General features: G+C 54.9%; 1 protein-coding gene across 11 annotated transcripts in view; it reads right to left on the bottom strand.

Moving 5' to 3' along the window:
* DAB2IP (DAB2 interacting protein) overlaps positions 1-19259 on the bottom strand; it is a 210446-nt gene that overhangs the window by 76807 nt on the left and 114380 nt on the right. For 10 of the 11 annotated variants that reach the window (XM_052647651.1, XM_052647649.1, XM_052647655.1 and 7 more), the window contains one exon: positions 11117-11268. The exons of the other annotated variant lie outside the window; for it this stretch is intronic. In XM_052647651.1, the coding sequence (XP_052503611.1) occupies positions 11117-11268 (152 nt within the window). The remainder of the gene's footprint in view (positions 1-11116; positions 11269-19259) is intronic. 11 annotated transcript variants of the gene reach the window in all.

The raw sequence follows: 19259 nt of genomic DNA, 5'->3' as shown, positions 1-19259 counted from the left end.
ATTAAAAAAGATGAAACAGGTTTCTTTCCTGCAGGACTTCTCAGGGCCTACAGTGAGGATGCCCACGACGCCTTTGGAGGGGAACCTCCAGTCTCACCCCCAGGAACCAGGAGCTGAGTCTGATGAACTCTGGACAGATCGCTCACAGAATTCCCCGCCAGGTTCAACATCCCTTGACTCTGAAATTTGTGGAACAGATTTTCACTAGTCTCATAAACAACCATCATCAATAAACGTGAACTTCACGTGCACAGAGGAGCTAGACATGACCACTGAGAGCACGCTGGTGGGGCTTTCGGCAGAGTCCCCACCCATGGCCCAGCCGTCACCACCCCTGGCTCTGTCCCCACCCTGAGGTCAGGCAGTTGTGCAGGTGCCCAGTGCCATCTCAGGTCCACAGATGGCTGGGTGGGCTGGGAACCTGGCTGCATGACTAGCAGCCCCCTCAGCCCGTCCAGCCAGAGGTCTCGGTGCCAGACGCACCCACATGAGCAGATCAAAGGCTGGACTGGGAGGCCCTGCCCACCAGCATCACAGCTTTCTCTCATCCTCCCGGGCAGTGAGGAGAGTGATCATGCTGATCTGTGGAAGTGTGGGGGTGGGGGTGGGTAGGCTATGCAAAGCCAGTGAGCCCACCCAAGACCTCTGTCACCCCCCCACCTCACCCAAGGTCATCAATCAACAGACCCAAATGCAGCCGTGCTCACTCGCTCTGCCAAGAGCAAAAGAGGTGTGGGGGCCCAGACTGCTGGGGGTGCCTACGAAGAAAGACACTTGTAATCACTGAGCAACTGCAAATATGGGGATGGTCCCTAAGCCAGCCCTAGCCTCACACCATGGGGACCCCACCCTGAGACCAGTAGGAAGGCCCGCCTCCACTGCCACACTCCTCCACCCTTCCAGAACTTCAGCACCCACAGTAGCTCCTGCAGAGCCTGGGGTGGCCCAGGACACTCTCCCATGTACGTGTGTGCTTGTTCAGTCGTGTCCGACTCTTTGCGACCCCATGGACTGTATAGCCTGCCAGGTTCCTCTGTTCATGAGCTTCTCCAGGCAAGAATACTAGAGTGGGTTGCCATTTCCTCCTCCAGGGGATCTTCCCGACCCAGGGAGCGAACCCACGTCTCCCATGTCTCCTGCACTGCAGGCGGATTCTTTACCATTGAGCCACCAAGAAAGCCCGTGGGAGCCAGTAAAACTCCAGAAACATCTAAGTACAGACCCCATCTCTGCCACCCACCTGCAGTCTGACCGGGGCAAGTGGCTTTTACCTGCTGGAGCTTCAGTTTCCTCATCTGTAAAATAGGAAGGGGCAGGCCTGTGCAGTAGTGAAGAGCACAAACTTGGGAGCCAGGCTTCTTAGGTTAGGATCTTAGCTCTGCCGTTTCGGCTGGGCAGGCCACGTTTCCTGGTTGTAAACCAGGAATAACAGTAGTCAGTAGCAGCACGTGGGCTGTCGTGAGATTGGAGTGAGTGCCTCTCTGTGAAGTGCTGAGGGCAGGCCTAGCCCACGGGACCTGTCCATCATGTCAGCTATTACACTGGAGAGGACCCTGGCTTTGAGTCCAGAGACCTAGATCCTAAATCCATCATGAGGGTAATCCCCGGTAAGTTATTTTACGTCTCTGAGGCCAGTTTCAGCACCTGTAACATGGGGTTGGGGGGATGAAACAAGGGGAGTGAAGAGGATTAGAGATGACGTACAGACAACACACAGTGCCTGGCATGCAGCAGACGCTCCGTAAGGGGCAGGGAGGTTAATGATATTAGTGACTGAGCAGGTCGTCTGGAAAACAGACACCACGGGAACAGTGGTTGATGGAGGGGCCTTTGATAATAGAGCCTGACCGCCTGGGTTTGGATCCTACCTATGAGCTGTGTGACTTGGACCCGTGGCTCAGTCTCTCTGGGCCTCAATTTTCTTTTCTGAAAAATGAGGACAAGCAATATCGTTCAGAGCGCTGGTGTAAGGATGACATGAGAAAGCACAGGAAAGGCACAGGGCACGGAGCCGGGCCCATCAAGCAGGTGGCCACGCAGGGCAGTGGGTGGTGGTGATACTGTGACACTCAGCAGAGAAGCTTGCCGTGAAGAGTGCAGAGATGAAAGGCATCCTGGCCCCCCTAGCTCCATGCCACCTCCAGGGGCTTCACGACCTAAAGGCAGGGCAGCAAAGCCCAGGAGACACAGGACGCTCCCCTGTGCTGGGCACCCTCCCTCCAGGAATATCAGAGTCCCAGGCACTGAGATATTAGTCTTTGTTTTGCTTTGTTGAGATGGGGAAACTGAGGTTCAAAGAGAAGCAATGGGTGGAGCTGGCCTTGGACTAGCCTACACCTGCTGACCTCCCCGGCAGCTGGCAGTACAGGGCCTGGGGCTGTAAGGCAGTCGTGGGTTCACATTCCAGCTCCACACCCCCCAGGCCCAGATTCGTGGGTTCACAGTCCAGCTCCACAGCCCCCAGGCCCAGATTCCCCTGCCCCACCCTCCCCTATCCTTCTCCCCAACCTTAGCAGGCATCTGGCCTCTCCAGCTGGGGATACAGATTATACTGCCTGGCCTGGCCTCTCCAGGGCCTCTGCACAGACCACCACTCTCATTCCTGAGCCTCTCCAGGCTGTCCTTAGAGAGCTCCACTCCCAGGTGGGGCCAAGGACACCTGGTTCAGCCCTAAATTAGCTAGTCCTATCCTATGGGCTTTGACCCAGTGGACCTGGGCTTGAATCACATTACTCACTTGATCCTGGTGATTCCAGAGAGGACCAAGTACACCTCTCTGAACCACTTATAACAGGGAAGTCGGCAAGAGCAGTGAGCCTCAGTGGCTCACGTGGGCCAAGCACTGGACCTGGAGTTAGGAGACACATCCCAGCTCCAGCTGATTCCCTATATCTCTCTGAGCTTCACCCACTTTCCCTGTAGAAAGCAGACCATAGTCACAAATGCCCTAACTGCTCCAAGCACAGGGTGAAAGTGCTTTTTACAGCAGGGAGCCCTGGGCAAGCGCAGGAAGGACTCCTATCCAAGGGGGAAGGTAATTTCAAAAAGCATCACAACCTTAATAAAAAAAAGGCACAGCATGCTCATGGGAGGATTCTAGGTCTCAACCAGGGAGTGGATCGCCTGGCTTGGGGCCCCCCAGTATGTGACTTTGGGCCAGGAACATTCCCCTCTTGGAGTTTCAGTAAAATGAGAAACACAAAACACTCTTACTATGAGAAATCAATAAGAATATAGCAATGCCGAAGCAAGTTGCTGGGACAGAGCCCTGTCCTCAGCAAAAGGCACAAACTTTGGACAGAGGTTCTCACACCTTGGGGAAACACAATTAGGTCAGAGAGTCTAACTCAGAAGGTCCAGGGTAGGGGCCCAAGACTCTACATTTTGTTGGGTATCTTCATAGGGCGGGCTGGTCAGTCAGGCTCAGGGGCCAGGCTCTCAGCTTCCAAGACAAGAGTGGGGTTTTATCAGAGCTGATGCTGGGATGGAGTTTCCTGATGAAATCTCAGGAAGGGGGAAAGAGGGAAAGAAGGGTAATAGGAGCAGAGGGGTGGAGCTGTTAACAACCTATTAATCTCCTCCCCCGCCGGAAACAGTAATTGCTGAGGCGCATACATCCTTCACGTGCTAACAGTCTGCAGCTGCAATACGAAGCTTTGATTACGAATGTCAACAAGACAGAGCATGAAATTAACTTCCCCTTAGTCAGTGGGCACAGGGAGACGCTGCACTCATTTGCTGCCCTCGGTATGAAAACTCCCTACAACAATGTCGCATCAAATTAGAGCCTGTGCTACCAGGCTGGCATCTATATCTCTGCCCGTAGCACTCTCTTACAACCAGGCCCTGCAAACAAGGGCCTGAGGCTGGGAAAAAGGTCAGGGCTGGAGGCAGGTGACGGTCCCAGGGTGAACTGGGAGGTGGCCAGAGCTAGACGGGACCCCCATGGGGGTTTGCCCACTGGACAAGAGAGGGGGGAATCATCGTGACAAAGAGTAACTCACCCCTCCGAGTGCCTGATGTGGGGAAAAGTGCAAACCCAACCTTCATCTGGGTCAATTTCTGCCCTGCCAGCCCATCCGGAGAGGCGAGTTGGGGAAACAGACTGTTCCAAGGTAGACTGTGCTGAGTGAGTTAGCGGGGCAGGCCAGAAGCCAGGCTCCTGTGACCCTGCACTCGTCGGCTCCAGCCTGGCCTGTGGCTCTCCAGGTTCAAGTGGCAGCAGGAAGGAAGTGGGGTGACAAAGGGAGCTTCTTACATGTGCATGCCTGGGGTGGGGGCATGTGGCTTGGCCTGCGGCAGGACCTGGGCGGGGGGCACCCAAGACTGTGCCCCTGGTATGTGTGAGACCCGTGCACCCACCCACAGGCCCCTACCCGCACAGGCCCACAAAGGACGGAGACTCCTTCTGTCTCAGGGGTTAGTTACTAACTAACTAACAAGGGTTAGTTTCCTTGTAGAGTGGCTGGTGACTGCCCCGTCCATAGCCCAGGCTGCGGATATGCTGCCTGGCTGCTTTGGGGGCTTCAGAGGGTGGGGATGGGAGTGGTACAGCCTCACCCCAATCTGGCCAGGCTCTCCTCGGCCATTTGCACACCCCACCCCCAGGCCGGGAATGCGGCCCAAGTCACTCCTTGTAGGCTGATAGACCAGTGGCCAAAGACCCAGCATGTGAGGTCTTGCTTCATGCAAGAAGCCCTTTTTCCACTCACCCGCGGCAGATCACCCAGGAGGCCTGGCTGGCAAGCAGCTAGGCGGGCCCGGCCGCCTGGGGAGAGGTCACCATGCCAGCCGTGAGAGCTGGATGTTTTCCTTCTTGCCTTTTTGGTCTTCCTGTGATCTCCAGTTCTCTTCTGTGGCCCTCTAAAATAGCCATTAATTAGAGCCTGGTAATTAACTTTCTGGTTCGAGTAATATTTTGCAGAGGAATTCCATTAAAGAGTCGATTTGCATATCCTCAGACCTGGGACCTGGAAATAGCCAGGGTTTTTCTAGGAGAATGGGCAAGGCCCTGCAGTACCTCTCAGGCCTGGCATCCAGGCCTGGGCTCTGCTGGCACCTATGGGCACGAGGGGGCTCAGAGGGTGGCTGTCCTGATGGCCTGGGGAGATGCTGAGTCGTGGGAGATTTTCCCCAGGAAGGCAGGCAGTTTTGTTCACAAAACTGGCTGGCTCAGCGGCCACATGCCCAGACAGCAACTGCACACCTGCACATAGATGCCCACATGTGAGAGCTCAAACACAGAACACACCACACACACTGTAAAACAGGGGGTATGTAAATGCACATGCCGGTAGACACGTACACATAAGAAAACAGACACAATAAGAACAGTAGCCAGAACTCCTTGAGCGGTTAGAATGAACCGTATGTCCATAATCGACCTACAAAAACACTTCACGTGGTCCAACCCAACATGAAGTGCCAGGCAGTGTTCCAAATGCTTTACATGCAATTCCTCATTTCAGATCTACAAACACGTACAAGGATGCTTACATATACACACCTTCATGAGGGCAGCTGCATACTTGTAAGACATATGAAGACATGCACTCGTGTGCCTGTCAAAGGCATGTGTACATGCCTACAGCCACCTGTACAGGAAAAGGCTTCTCTAGCCTTTAAAACCCCAGCTTGGGGCTGATCACATCCTTACTAGCTAATTTCCGCCGTTCCTAAAAATATTGCCCAGCTCGGATCTCTGGAAGATACACACGAGGGAGCTGCAGATCTAAAAGGAGGGCGATAAAAATGAGAAAGCAGAAATAAATTGGTTCTTTTCCATGTCCGGGTCATGTTCTGTGGCTCCCCCTCCCTCTGGAGATGAAGCCCAGAATCATGTGTTCCTTGGCAGGGCTCCAGGCAGCCCTGCCCCAAAGGTGCCCATGGGGCTCCGAGTACCACGCTGCAGGGGGGCTGGGACCTGGACACAAGGCCAAGCTTCTGGGATGGTCCCACCGCCACGCCTTTGACCGCGTGCCTCAGTTTCCCTGAATCTAACAACCCCTGCACTGCTTACCGATGCTTTACAGCGACAGACCTCTCAAAGTGCTGTGTAAGTGCCAGGCTTCCTTAACGATAATTATCGGATTAAGAATTAAATCTGGTTCCCTTATGGAGAGCAGAGCAGGGGAGGGGGAGCTGGGGAGCACTCCTTGTAGGTAATTAATGAATTCTCTGCCATACCGCTTGGAAGGCAGAGGCCCATTTAACAAAGATCCACCTACATGGATGGTGGTGAAGGAACCAAGGAAGGCCAAACAGGGCAAGGAAGGCTCTTACAAAGGGCTTGTCGGAACGTTCAGAAGGCAAAGGACAGGAACAGACAAGACTCTAAAGCAGCAGCACAGCACTACTGGCCAATAAACCCAGGAAAACAATGCTCAGTGACTAACCAGCAAGAAATGCAAATAACAAAGAAATGCTACCCTTGTGCCTATACAAACGACAAAGACTGTGTTACCGATGACACCCAATGTTTTCAAAGGCGTGAAGAAACAGGTGGGCACCTCAAAAGTCTTTGGGGGAGTGTAAATTACTACAGGCTCTCGATGGGAAGCATATTTATCAAAAGCCTGAAATTGCTCTTATTTTTTGACCTAGTAATTCTAAGACTTTATCTCATGGAAACAATCACAGATGGAGACAAATGATGCATATTTAAGGATTAAATACCAGCACCATTTTTAATAAAGAAAAACTAGACAGAACATAAATGCCTAGATTACTAAAAAGAAGTATGGTCCAAACATCAAAAAATCGATTTTTAAAACACATATAGGACAGGTTTGCTTTCTCTGGTGCAGACAAATCCCAGGGTCTTTCTACTCGGCTATTTCTTGTGTTCAGAGTAGCTGTGATCCTCCACACAGCCCTCTTCACCTTTCAAGGGACAGTAGCGTCTAGTTCCATCTCTTGAATGATAATAACATGATTGCACGTTATTATTCCCACACTGCAGAGAAAACAATTGAGGCTTACCAAGACGGACTGACTTTTTCCTCCAAATATTAACTTCCACTTACTGAAAACTTACAACACAGCTGTCTAAACACTTTCATGTGTTATAACTTATTTAATAAAATTTTAGAAACATTTAAGAAATGTGCAAAACCCAGTGTTAGTTGCCAAGGAAACAGCACTGAACAGGACATTTTCTATTAAGTACATGATGAATATATTAATATTAATGTTTCCAACGACATGATTATCATCAGACCCATTTTGCTGATGGGCAAACTGAGGCTCAGAACAGTTAAGGTGACTTGCCCCAGGAACTGCCTGGCTTTAAATCCAAAGATCACATACTTCCCATTACTCCCAGACACTGAAATGCACGATCATCTCAAGATCACCCAAGAGAAGGCGGAGGAGGACTGGGCACTCGCTGTCTACAGCAGGGGAGGGAGAGAGTCAAGAACACCCAGGCCTGGGTGCCCAGCCCAGTTTGCATCTACTGCCAACAGAAAACAGATCCCCTCTTCCATTTTCTCCAGTTCCTCACCAAGCTCCCTCTCCCTGCTCCAAGAAATGCCTCACCCAAAGGGATAGAACTGATTTCTGCCTACTCAGGGCCAATGGAGGGTCCCTGAAAGCCCTCACCCCTACCTCCCAATTATCTCCCTCCCTTAGTCTTACACTGCTGGGAATCCTACCCTTGGTAACTTTCAGGTGTGGGAACTCCTGGCAACACACATTCCCTGGACGGGGCAGTCAGTCCCTTGCTCCCTGATCAGCCTTGGGTACCTGCTCCTGGGCTGCCCACCTGTGTGGAGGGCCAGCATCACCCAGAGAGAATACTGCGGAGGGGAAAAAAATGTGGAAGGCACTGTATTGCCAACTGACCCTCCCAGCTACTTAGGAACATTAATAAATAAATGAGTGAGTTCGAAATTATCTTCTGGGAGGGCAGAAACACCACATCCAAGATCGCTTTTACCAGCATTAAAGCTGTCTTGTAAATGAGGCAGGAACATTTCCAGTCGGCAAAAAAAAAAAAAAAAAGCTTTTGCCAGCACACCTTTCACCTGGGACGCCTCGGAGCGGCATTCATTTCTATTATCCACAGGCAACGATTACCTGTCCTTGGTGCTTATCTCCAGAACCTCCAAAAAAGAAATGAATGTTGAGGGGCCCAGTGATCTTGGAGACCAGCTGGGAACCTCCCCAGGCTGTTTTCAGGGAAATAAGTATAAAGGCTCAAATCTGCGGCCCTTGGGCTTCCCAGAGCTCAGCTATGCGCCCTCCCCAGCCCTGGCTGGCTTGACTCCAGGCTCACAACCAGACATCAGCCCTTTCCCCACCACCTCCACACCTGGACCAGACTCCCGTTCCCAGGGAGCCGAAAGATCCCAGAACAGAACCAACTGGTTTCCAACCTCCAGATGAGAGGATCCCGGTGCAAAAAATAACCTTCCCAACACAGCAGGTTGTGGAGCATGGCAGAAAGCGTGCGGCAAAGCCGCTTCGGCAGCAGCCATGGAGCAGACAGATTCACCCAGTGTCAGACCCCAGGCGGCCGCCCCCGAGTGCCCGGTGTTCCTTCTCCACGTGAGGAGGCCACGGGAGCCAGCTCACACTGGCCACCCTAGAGGCCCCCACCCGCCTTCCCATGCCCATCCCTTCATGCGGACTGCTCTCTCTGCACTTACCCCCTTCCTAGGGAGAGGCATGGCAGCTCGGCGGGGTCCCATGGAGCCAGGATTCAACCCCCTCCTCACTGCTGGGCCAAGTCGGAAGGCAGCTGATCTGTCCACCCAGCCTCAGCAGCACCACACCACGTCAGAGTGCGGGGGGAGGGAGGCATCTCTGCACTCACCCAGGTTTGACCATGAGCTTAGGGGGGGTGGGGTGGGGTCACCAGAGCTGGTTTTACTCACTTGACTCCAAACAGGACGCCTCCAGGAACTGCCCCAGAGACATACCTGCCCGTCCATCCCAGCGGCAGTGATCAATCTATTTCTAAGCAAGGCAGCAAATCAGGAGATCCCAGTCCTAGCAGAGCCTATTTCAGCTCCAAGGCTGGGTAGAAGGATTTCAAATTCCATCTCTCTGCCTGTCCGTGGGAAATCTGGGCTCCCTTCCTGTGCCAGAGGAGCCTCCAAGCCAGATTTTGTTTATAGAAAATTAATAAGACAATCCCACACCACCACCAGTGACATTCTGCTCCAGCTACCGTTCACCACTGGCGCTAGAGACAGACTCGCAGTTTTACTCCCCACCATGGCCCCCACTCTGCACCCCTCCGGCCTGTGGCAAAGCTAACCCGAAGTCAAGCTGGGCAGGACCTGCTCCAGGTTATCTCGACCACGTCCCGACCTCCGCCCAGGGTTGCCAGCTGATTGCTCGGCAGCATCTCAGTGCGGGCTGCCCGCTGGAGGGAGGTAAACACAGCATGCACGCTGCCTGCTCCCGGAGGGCAGACACACTCAGAGGCTGGACCGCCTGCCATCTCTCCTGCTCCCTGGACCACCAACACAAGCACACAAAACTAGGTACGTACACAAGGTCTCGCATGCGGGTGCAGAGGGTCCTGACCACCACCCAGGAAAGTGCAGCGAAGGGCATGTTCCCGAGGGAGAAAGCCGGAGAAGGCAGGGGCCAGCCGGAGGGAGGAAGGCAGCAAACCGGGTGGCCTGCCGCCCAGACAATAACAAAGATGGGAATCGAGGTTTTCAAAGACGCAGTGGCTGCACCCAGCACCGAGCTCTGGCCTGGCTAAATCTTCCTGCCAGGACACGCCTGGTCCCCTGGGGCACTATGGCCATCAAAGAAAGGCTGAGGGTCCTGCCTCGGACTGGGGTTGGCAGCGCGGGGAAGGAAACCAGCCGCAGGCAGCAGTTAGGATGCATTAGAGAGAGCAGCTCCCGGTGGATGAAAATTAAAGGTCTAGTAATTCTCCTGGAGGGTGGAAGGGGTACTCTTCAGGAAGATGCTAGGGGTCAGTTAAACAGTCAGTCAACCTTGGGCAGGAGTTGGGCTATAACTTGTACTCCTCTGCCTGCTGGAACTGAGGAGGAGGGGAGAGACATTTTCATTCTACCTGTGCCTCCCCTACAGGGAGTGCCAACTTGCCAATCACACACAGGGGCACAGCCCTATGAAGGGAGGCAGATGCCAGGGGTCTGAGACACAAGGCTGAATGCTGAAAAGGCTCCTTGGTGCCTGCCCATTCCTTCACCTCCACTTAGCTGAGCAGGGACACGTTCTAACTGGCACTAGAATCCATCACCATGCCTGTGCCCAAGCAGGAAGGTGCCAGGGCTGGCACGCTCAAGGAGGGGAACCTGGGCCCTGAAACGAGAGGCTGTGTCCGCCCAGTGGCCCCGCACGCGGACAGGATGACTTGTCCTTGCGAGCTGAAGCCTGCTCTTGCCAGTGACTCCTGGCAGGCTGAACCACCTCCTCTCTCTCCTCTGCCCCACAAGCCACCTCCCCTTGGAATTTCCACACCTGCTCCAGTCTGGCCCGGGTAAAGGAAACGGGGAATTGGAGACACCCCTGGGAGTGGAGAGGTGAGAGAGGGAGCCTCTGCCCGGGGCTGGAAAGGATGAGGCCCTTCTTCCTTGGCCTCGGGCACTGCCCGCTCGCTCGCCCCAGCCCCCAGCGGAGCACGCGCCCTACTTAGAGCAGATGTGTCCCCTAAGCGACCCAGCCCCCTGCTCCTCCCCTCCAGATGTTCACCCTTTTCCTCACCGCTGGGTCTCCGCAAAACCCAGCCGAAATGCCTTTCGTATCGGGCACTCAAGGGCTCCAGAGGCAGGGAGATGGATCCTCGGGTGGAGGTGCCACTTCAGCCCCCAGCGCCGGGCACTGCACCGCCCGGGAAACAATGCCCACCACGGCGAGGCGAGGCAGGACTTCTCGGGGAAGGCACTTCCCTCCGGGCCTCGACCCGAGGCTCGGGCACCTCGTCCTCACCCACCCGGGGGAAGAGAGAAGGGTCCTCCCGTCGCTCCTCCCCGGTCCGAGGTGGCCCCACAAGTTGCCGGAGGGCGGCGCGGGGCGCCCTCGCGCTTTCGGCGCGCCCCCGTCCCGGCTCTCGCTTTGTCCCCGCGCCCTCCCGGGCGCATCCCGGGGCGGCGGCGCGCGGAGGCCGGGCCGGCGGCGGGCTCACCTCTCATTGTCCGCGGCGGCGGCGGCGGCGGCGGCGGCGGCGGCGGCGCTGCGGAACCCCGGCAGGATGTGGCGGAAGCTGTGGTTGCGGTCCAGCTTGGGCTGGCTCTTGGTGCGCTTGATGGAGCCCTTGAGGCGGCGGCTGAGGAAGCCCTGCGCGCGGGGCGACAAGAGGGGGAAGGGGAGGCGGGGTTAGCGCGGCGGCGGGTCCGGGACCCGCGCGGGACCCGCGCCCTGGCTCGGGCGGCCGCGCGGCCGAGGGCGGGCGCGGGCTCGGCCTCGGCCCCTGCAGCTCGCGGCCCGCGCCGCCCGCCTGCCGACCGAGCGCCGACGGCCCGGCCCGCGCAGAGCGGCCCAGCCCACCCCGCGCCACCCGCCCGTCCGCCAGCCAGCCAGCCACGTCGCCCCCGCCCCCTAAGCCGCTGTTGCCATGGCGACGCCGAGCCGAGCCGCACCGGCCGCGACCGAGGAAGCCCGAGCCCCCCGGGGCGCGGGGCCGGGGGCAGCCCCCGGGGCCGAGGAGGCGGGGCTGCAGAGGGGCGGGGACCCTCGGGGGAGCCCTCCGCGGCCGCAGCCCCTTCACCTCTGAAGAGTAACGAGGTCACACCCCCCCCCACCCACCTGGAGGAGTCCACGCCCCCATCCCGGTCCGGGATTGCCTCCACCGGTAGAGGTGAATGTTCTAAGTCTGGTTGGTACAGATGGGGGAAACTAAGGCTCTCCAGCAGCGGGCATCGGGTCCTCTGGGGAACAGCCGGCCAGCGCAGCTCCTGGTCACCTGGACCCCTAACCCGGGCATCTTTCCTTTCGCAGGTGACTGTCACAGGTCCTCGGGGTGGAGCCCTTTGCCTGGAACCATGGTACCCCAGCAGGGGCAACCCCCCTAGGGACAGGGTGACCTAGCATCTAGCTCAGGGAGGAGCTGAAGGGTTTGCTGAGTATCCACACTGCGGGCTTCAAGATTTGGAGCCACCTCTGGGGGGAGGCTGGACCTTCTCTAGAGGGACTGCTGCTTGGCCCATTCGTGACTTAGGGCAGTGGGGGGTGGAGGGGGGGGGGTTCAGCTCCTGGGAGGAGTATGGCAGATCTCAGCCGGGCTCCCCATGTAGCCATCCATCCATCTACCAGGCTGCGCTGGACTCTGAGACCTGAGCCTAAGCTGAGCCCAGCCCCAGAGCTCCAGGTCTAATAGAAGAGACAGGGAGGAGACAGCAAGCAGTACAGCAGGTTGAACCAGTGTTCCCTTTAGAGGTGACGGGGTAGACTGGGGGCTGAAGCAGCCACAGCCTGGTGTGTTCAGGACTTGGCACCTTCAGGCAGTTGGAGGGAGGGGAAAACTGAAGGAAGAGGGATTCCCTGTGAGTCAGGTTGTCCAATATGGATTTTGGGGACTCACCTACCCCAGCCTCACTTCCAGGTGATATAAGGACAGAAGGAATGGGATATTAACTCATTTGGAAGTTAACGTTGTACACAATCTGAACACCACATTTCATCCGTCACACCACATTTCATCCATCACCTCTCTGGTCTGGAGAGAGAGCTGGACATTTACTGTCGGCCACGCCCTTGCTGGGTCTGTCCATCTCCCTGATCCTAGCACCCTAGATGTGATGAGGACAAATGTTGATTACACACATCATCTCATGTCACCCACACAAAGAGAAATGACAGAGAAACATCCCTTTCTGCAAATGAAGAAACCTTGCTCAGAGAGGTGAAATGACTCACCCAAGGACACACAGCTTCCAGGCCTGCCTGATGTCCATAGGAGGCCCCCTCCTCTACCCACTTTCTTCAAGCTTTCCCTTTTCTGATCTTTCTGCCCCTGCTTTCCTCTCCCTCTCAATCTCTCCGTTCATAGAAGACCAATTCCTGTAGCCACATGTCAAAATTCTGCATATCCTTCAAGGCCCAGCTGAAATGCCATCTTATTCAGGCCTTCCCAGGTAGAGGAGTCCAAATGCCTCTCACCTCTACATTCTGGTATTACCCATTAAGGTACTCTAATCACCTGCAGTTCAACAACTAGAGGGTTAGGTCACCCACTTCCAGAGGGGTGATGCAGATGTATCAGAAACGGTGGCAGGCCAGGGGAACGGCATGCTTTCTGGGAGACACAGCAACAAAGCAGGGACGTGCACCTCCAAATAAGCTCTTGCCGCTCCCAACCTTGGCCTCTTGCCAGGTGTGGGAGGAGGGGGAAGCACCTGGCTAACTTGGAGGGGTTCTTCTCTCACAGGTGTTGTCATCAGGCGAGTTCTGCCAATGGGCTTGTAGTTTTTCTTGGTTTTTATTCTCCACCCTGATGAAAATTTTACAGTTTTTACACTCTTGTGGTACAAAGAACCATGGAGCATGTTTCACAATTTATGTAGTTCATCATGTAGCAGTGTGGACAGTTCTGTCCTATTCCTGAGTTAAAAAAAAAAAAAAGTTTTCTTCCTTCTAGGAGGTTGAATGGGACACATATCACTTTGTCTTTCCACCCTCACCCATCCAAGTTACCCTTAATACTCATCTGGTAAGCATTACTTGTCATCTTTGAAGTCTATTCTGGATGGACTCCCCGGCAGCCACCCAAACTGATCATAACCTTGCGGACTCAAACTCTAACATTCACTCATTTCTCCACTGTCAAGAGCCTACTACATGCTAGACACGATGACCAAGACCATGAACACTATGAAGTGAGCGCTATATAGAATAAGAGGCAGACAGGGAGCTCCGATTCACTGGGAAGGTGACTGTTCGGGGGAATGGAGAAGTCCCCCATTAAGCCCCACCTCACCACACATGTCCACCCTGGAGGACCTTGAATCCCCCTGAGGACCCAGCTCAGGACTCTACATATGGCAGTTTGAACAAATGCTCATCATCCTGGAAGGCCCAGCTGCAAGGGGACTCAGATCCAAAAAACTGTATTATAAGGGTGAATAAGGCCCAGAGAGGGGAAGGGTCTTTCCCAAGGTCACACAGCAAGGGTAATCAAAGACTTTGGCCTCCAGTTCCCTGCCCTGTCCAGCCTCATAGCTTGCCTACTGACCTCCTGCATGGGGTGAAGGGACAAGGGTGGCTCCCCACCAGCCCTGGATGAAGAGAGATGACCTTTTCTCCTGTCCTTTCATGGGCAGGCCCCAAGACATGATTTCTGGAAGCAGCTGCAGCCTTGAACTCAGAAAGAGGGACTAGTCGATCTTTAGTGAGAGGCAGTGGGCAAACCATGTCCCTTCTTTCAGTACAAAAGGGTACTCGAAACTCACTGCACTGACAGTATCCAATGGCTGAGAGCTGGGAGCCAGAGGCCCACAAATAGGGCTCAAATCCAGCTCCAGAGACGGCCGGCTGCAAGATGCTATGCAAGGCCCCTCACGTCTCTGAGAAATGGGTGGGGCCTGCAAGGAGGATGAAGTAGGACAGACAAAAATCTGCCCCCAACCTTGCACACCCCCAGGGCCTGGGTTTACCTACCTCTCCAGGAGGCCACCTCTGACTACATACTCTAGCCCAGCTGATCACATCCCTCAGGCCAGCTGAAGTCCTATCATAGCACTTGTGTTCAAGTCCTAGTTCAGATAGTTCAGTTCAGTTCAGCCGCTCAGTCATGTCCGACTCTCTGCGACCCCATGAATCGCAGCACACCAGGCCTCCCTGTCCATCACCAACTCCCGGCATTCACTCAGACTCGCGTCCATCGAGTCAGTGATGCCATCCAGCCATCTCATCCTCAAGCCGTGGGCAAATAACTGGACCTCTCTGAGCCTCAGTGTCCCTACCTGTGAAATGGGTTAAGGATGATACCTACTCTATTCCTGCTAAGTTGCTTTAGTTGTGTCTGACTCTTTGTGACTCCATGGACTATACCCCGCTAGGCTCGTCAGTCCATGGGATTCTCGAGGCAAGAATATCGGAGTGGGTTGCCATACCCTCCTTCAGGGTATCTTCCCAACCCAGGGATCAGACCCCCACCTATTACGTCTCCTGCATTGGCAAATGGGTTCTTTACCACTAACGCCACCTGGGAAACCCTGCTTATAGGGTCATGGGAAAGATTAAATGAGATAAGCTATCATCAGTAAAATGGTAAATACTAAGCAACTAAGCACAGTAGTTGCCAGCTTTATTATCACTATTCCCTAGGCTGGCTCCGATACAATCATCAGTTTTTGCCCTGAGAAGGTACGGGACCACCCCAGGCGGGAGTCCGTCTAGGCTCTCTGAGGAGCTTAAAAGCAATGTGACGCAAGGACGGGGCTGGTGTCATGCCCAGTGAATGAATGAATGTGCTTGCAGAATTATCCTGCAGACACAGAATATGGCTCAGTTTGGTAGTTTTGAACTCTTTTAAACACGCGCTTTCTTCTAAAGCAACCTCACAGAGACTCTGAAGGTTCAAAGTGCCCGGCCGGGCGGGGCTGCTCCGGTGGAGGCCTCAGCTTTCATTCACTGGCCCAGGGTCTGATGTCTAAAGCTCAGTGAGGTGCCTGCCCAGTCCGCGGGGCCCAAGCCTGCCCCCTCCCCAGATGGGGTGCTCTGCCTGTGCTAACACAGCCCTGTTCCCGTGCGCTTAGGTCAGCCGTGGCCCCAGGGGCTTTAGTACGAGCTGCTCCCTGGTGTCACTACCCCCCACCCTTTGGTGACTGGGTGTGGACAGCCCTCAAAGCCTCTGCCCATCTCTGTGACAACTCACTGCCTATGTGGACGTCTACCCTCCCACCGATCCATGTCAATGTTCCAAGCCCCTTGGGCTTCCATCCATGTCAATGACCAAAGGGCAAGAAAGTCTGGAGTGGAGGACAGACAGGCCCGTGGGGTCTCTGGCTGGCAGGACCCGAGTTCTCAGCTGCTCTCCCATCTCTATTCCTGACACTCCAGTTCTCTGTCCCCCGCTTCTCCAGGAAGTTCTGGGAGACCTTCTCCAAGGTCTTTCAGAATTCCAGGCACGGGATTTCTTTGTTCACCATGTCAATCAATTCCGTGTGATGATGATGATGATAAGCTACCAGTTATGGAGCTCCTACTCTGCCAAAGTCGCTCTGCCCAGGGCAATCACACAACCTGTCTGGATCCCAGGGAGGCGATCCTAGGAGGGGCAGATGCCTCTGATGGGGAATCTTCGTGAGGACATGTGCTTCAGAATTCAGGAAGTTTGGGGTTTTCAAGTAGGGAAGCAGAGGCTCAGAGAATTTAAGCTGCTTGCAGAGAGTGGCAGAGCTGTTAGGTGGGCAAGCTGGGACTGTAATTAGGAAAGATCTAGTCTCTAGGAGTGCAGGGCAGGGATCCCCTTACACATACATGCATGCCACACACACATACACAGTCAAGTGTCAAAGGCCAGAGCAGAAGTTGACTGCTCAGCCCCTCCTCCCTACACCCAAGGCACTATGCTGGGCCTGGGAAAGGGAGGAAAGAAGGGAAGGTGGGCTTCTCCCTGAGTGCAGGACTGTCACCTGCGGCTCACAGGTGAGGATCTGGAGGTTCAGAGAGGGGAGCCTCGCCCACTCCCATCCTCATGGGTGCATCCGTCCCCACCCAGGAGGCAGCATCTGGCAGGGCGAGGGTGGGGGGGTGGTATGGGTTTGCATTCCAGCAGCAGCACTTGGGCACCTGGGAATCGTGGGTCACCACTGGACTCTCAGCCCACTTCTCACCCGAATGTAAAGCACTCAGCACCACGCATGGCACATAGTAGGTGCTCGGGCAGCCCCCGACTCCATCGTCTGTTTGGTCCTGCATCCTGAAGGTAAGCTTTCATCACCTTCTTCCCTTTAACAAACCAACTCCGAGTCACTGCCAGTGGGTGGGTGGGCCTGACCTTGCAACAGTGCTCAGGATGGAGGCAGAAGCCCATGGTGTCCCCTTAGCCCAGGCCCAGCTTCTCCTTCATGGCCATATCTAAGGGCTGCACCCAAACAGAGATGCTTCAAAGGAGGAGGCCATCTGAACAGGCATGTCTCTCCATTTCTCTCTGAGGCTCTGTGCAAATGCTAAAAACTCACCTAAACAGGAAAGGGAAGGGACAATTCCACCTAGATATTGCCATCTCTCTGCACCCCAGGTGAGGAGATATGCTCCCGGAGGCTGGCAGGCAGACCTGATGCTCTGGCAGGCTGAAAGGAGCACCTCACTCTCTCCACCCTAGTACAGGCTCCAGGGAGGGGCGGGGGTGGTTAAGAAGCCCTGCTTCCAAGATAACAGGGTGAGAGCCAGGAGGGCCCACAGCTGGCAGCCAGGCCAACGCCCACATGACACAGAGAGTCACCCAAGACCCAGAGAGCAGAGGGACTTTCCCAGAGTCACCGAGCAGGGCAGGGGCAAACCATGGTCCAACCGAGGTTCCCGTTTCTCCTTGCCCAGTGCTCTTGCAACATCAGCATGCTTCAGAACCACCCAGCTCCCTGGGTTTCCTCTTTCCAGGCCTCAGTCTTCCCATCTGTACTACGAGGGCCTGGGTTGGGTGATCACCATGCTCCTTTCTAGAGCTGACATTTGACGATTCTCTAAAGCTAGAGCAGCTGCCTTCCACAGCCGGGCTCTCCCATGCTTGGCACTAGCAGCGCCAGCAAATTCTGTGGCTTTGCCCCAATCCTTCAGATGCTCAATTCCTCCTGCCCTCTTTCCTGGCTATGGGGGATCTGCCCTCAGCAAGCTGCCAGGCCTCCCTGGCCGCCTCCCCTGGGAACTACGCACCATCAAAGAGGGTCCCAGCTGGGGAATGACTCAGTAATGGGGGAATGTCAAACACTGTGACAGGTGAAAGCAGAGAGGAATTTAAAGGCAGGATCAAGTTAGTGCCTTCCCGGTGGCCACCCACTCACAGGCCACCCTGTGCCCATAGAAGCTTCCCTAAGCCCGTGCCAGTGCTCCTTTCAACATGAGTCCTCCACATTCCACCCTACCCAGAGAAAGCAGTCTACTCAGTCACCCAAAGAGAACCAATTCACGGGCCATGAGAACCAGGAGGGGACTGGAGCCTGACACTCAAGGATCACTCTTGTAATAATATTGTAATAATATTGCCCCAAGGGACTTTCCTGGTGGTCCGGTGGTTGAGAATCCACCTTGCAATACAGGGGACACAGGTTCAGTCCCTGGTTGAGGAACTAAGATCCCATATGCTGGGGGGCAACAAAGACCCGACACAGTCAAATAAATAAATAAATATTTTTAAAAAACAGTGTCTGGATAACTACACTCAAACATGTTCTCGTGGAGAAATGTGCTGTGCTCAGTTGCCTAGTCGTGTCCAACTCTTTGCGACCCCATGGAGATTGTAGCCCGCCAGGCTCCCCTGTTCATGGAATTCTCCAGGCAAGAATACTGGAGTGGGTAGTTGTTCCCTTCTCCAGGAGATCTTCCCAACCCAGGTCTCCCACATGGCAGGTGGATTCTTTACCGTCTGAGCTACCAGGGAAGCCCAGGAGAAATACCCAGGGCCAGAAACACACCCAAGTTCAAGGTCATGCACAGAGCACATGGTTGGGGGCGGGAACATGGTCACAGAGAAATGCATGTATGAACAGAACAGGTCTCCCTGGCACCGCCAGATATACACACAAATGCATGTGCACGCCAACCAACACACACATAAATACACACTACCATGAAACACACAAGTAAACATACAAATATACTGGGACAGGCTCACACATTGACACACATACTCAGCTGTCATCAGGCACTCACAGAGTTACACTGACGGCCAGGCCAAACCCACCAGCCCACATGCGCTCACGAGAGTGGCCAGGTAAGCACAAAGAGCCAGGAGCCCAGACCTTGGGCCAGAGGGGAGAAACTGGCTCCCTGTAGCGGTCTCCACAATCAGGCGGGTCTCATCTTGTGCCAGTCTCCGAGGACGACCTACTTGCTTCTCTTGCACCCTGGTAACTGTCTTCACAGTTCCCTGAACGTGTGGTTTCTGGGCGCCTTGAGGCCTGGCAGGTTGTTCAACAGGATCACACCCTTACCCAGAGCTGGAGACCCCTGCCCCAAACATCTCTCCTTCTGTCCATCACCACTCCTGAAACACCACCACGTGATGCAGCTGATTAGGTCTAAGGAATCTCTGGGTGAAACACAGTACTTTCCCTCCCCCTCCCCCAAGAGGCATGGTAGCAGAGTGTTCCCCCAGTTAACGTCGTGGG

Source organism: Budorcas taxicolor, chromosome 11, assembly GCF_023091745.1.
Source record: "Budorcas taxicolor isolate Tak-1 chromosome 11, Takin1.1, whole genome shotgun sequence".
Taxonomy (NCBI): domain Eukaryota; kingdom Metazoa; phylum Chordata; class Mammalia; order Artiodactyla; family Bovidae; genus Budorcas; species Budorcas taxicolor.
The sequence above is the reverse complement of the archived record's forward strand: the minus strand, read 5'-3'. Positions and strand labels throughout refer to the sequence as shown.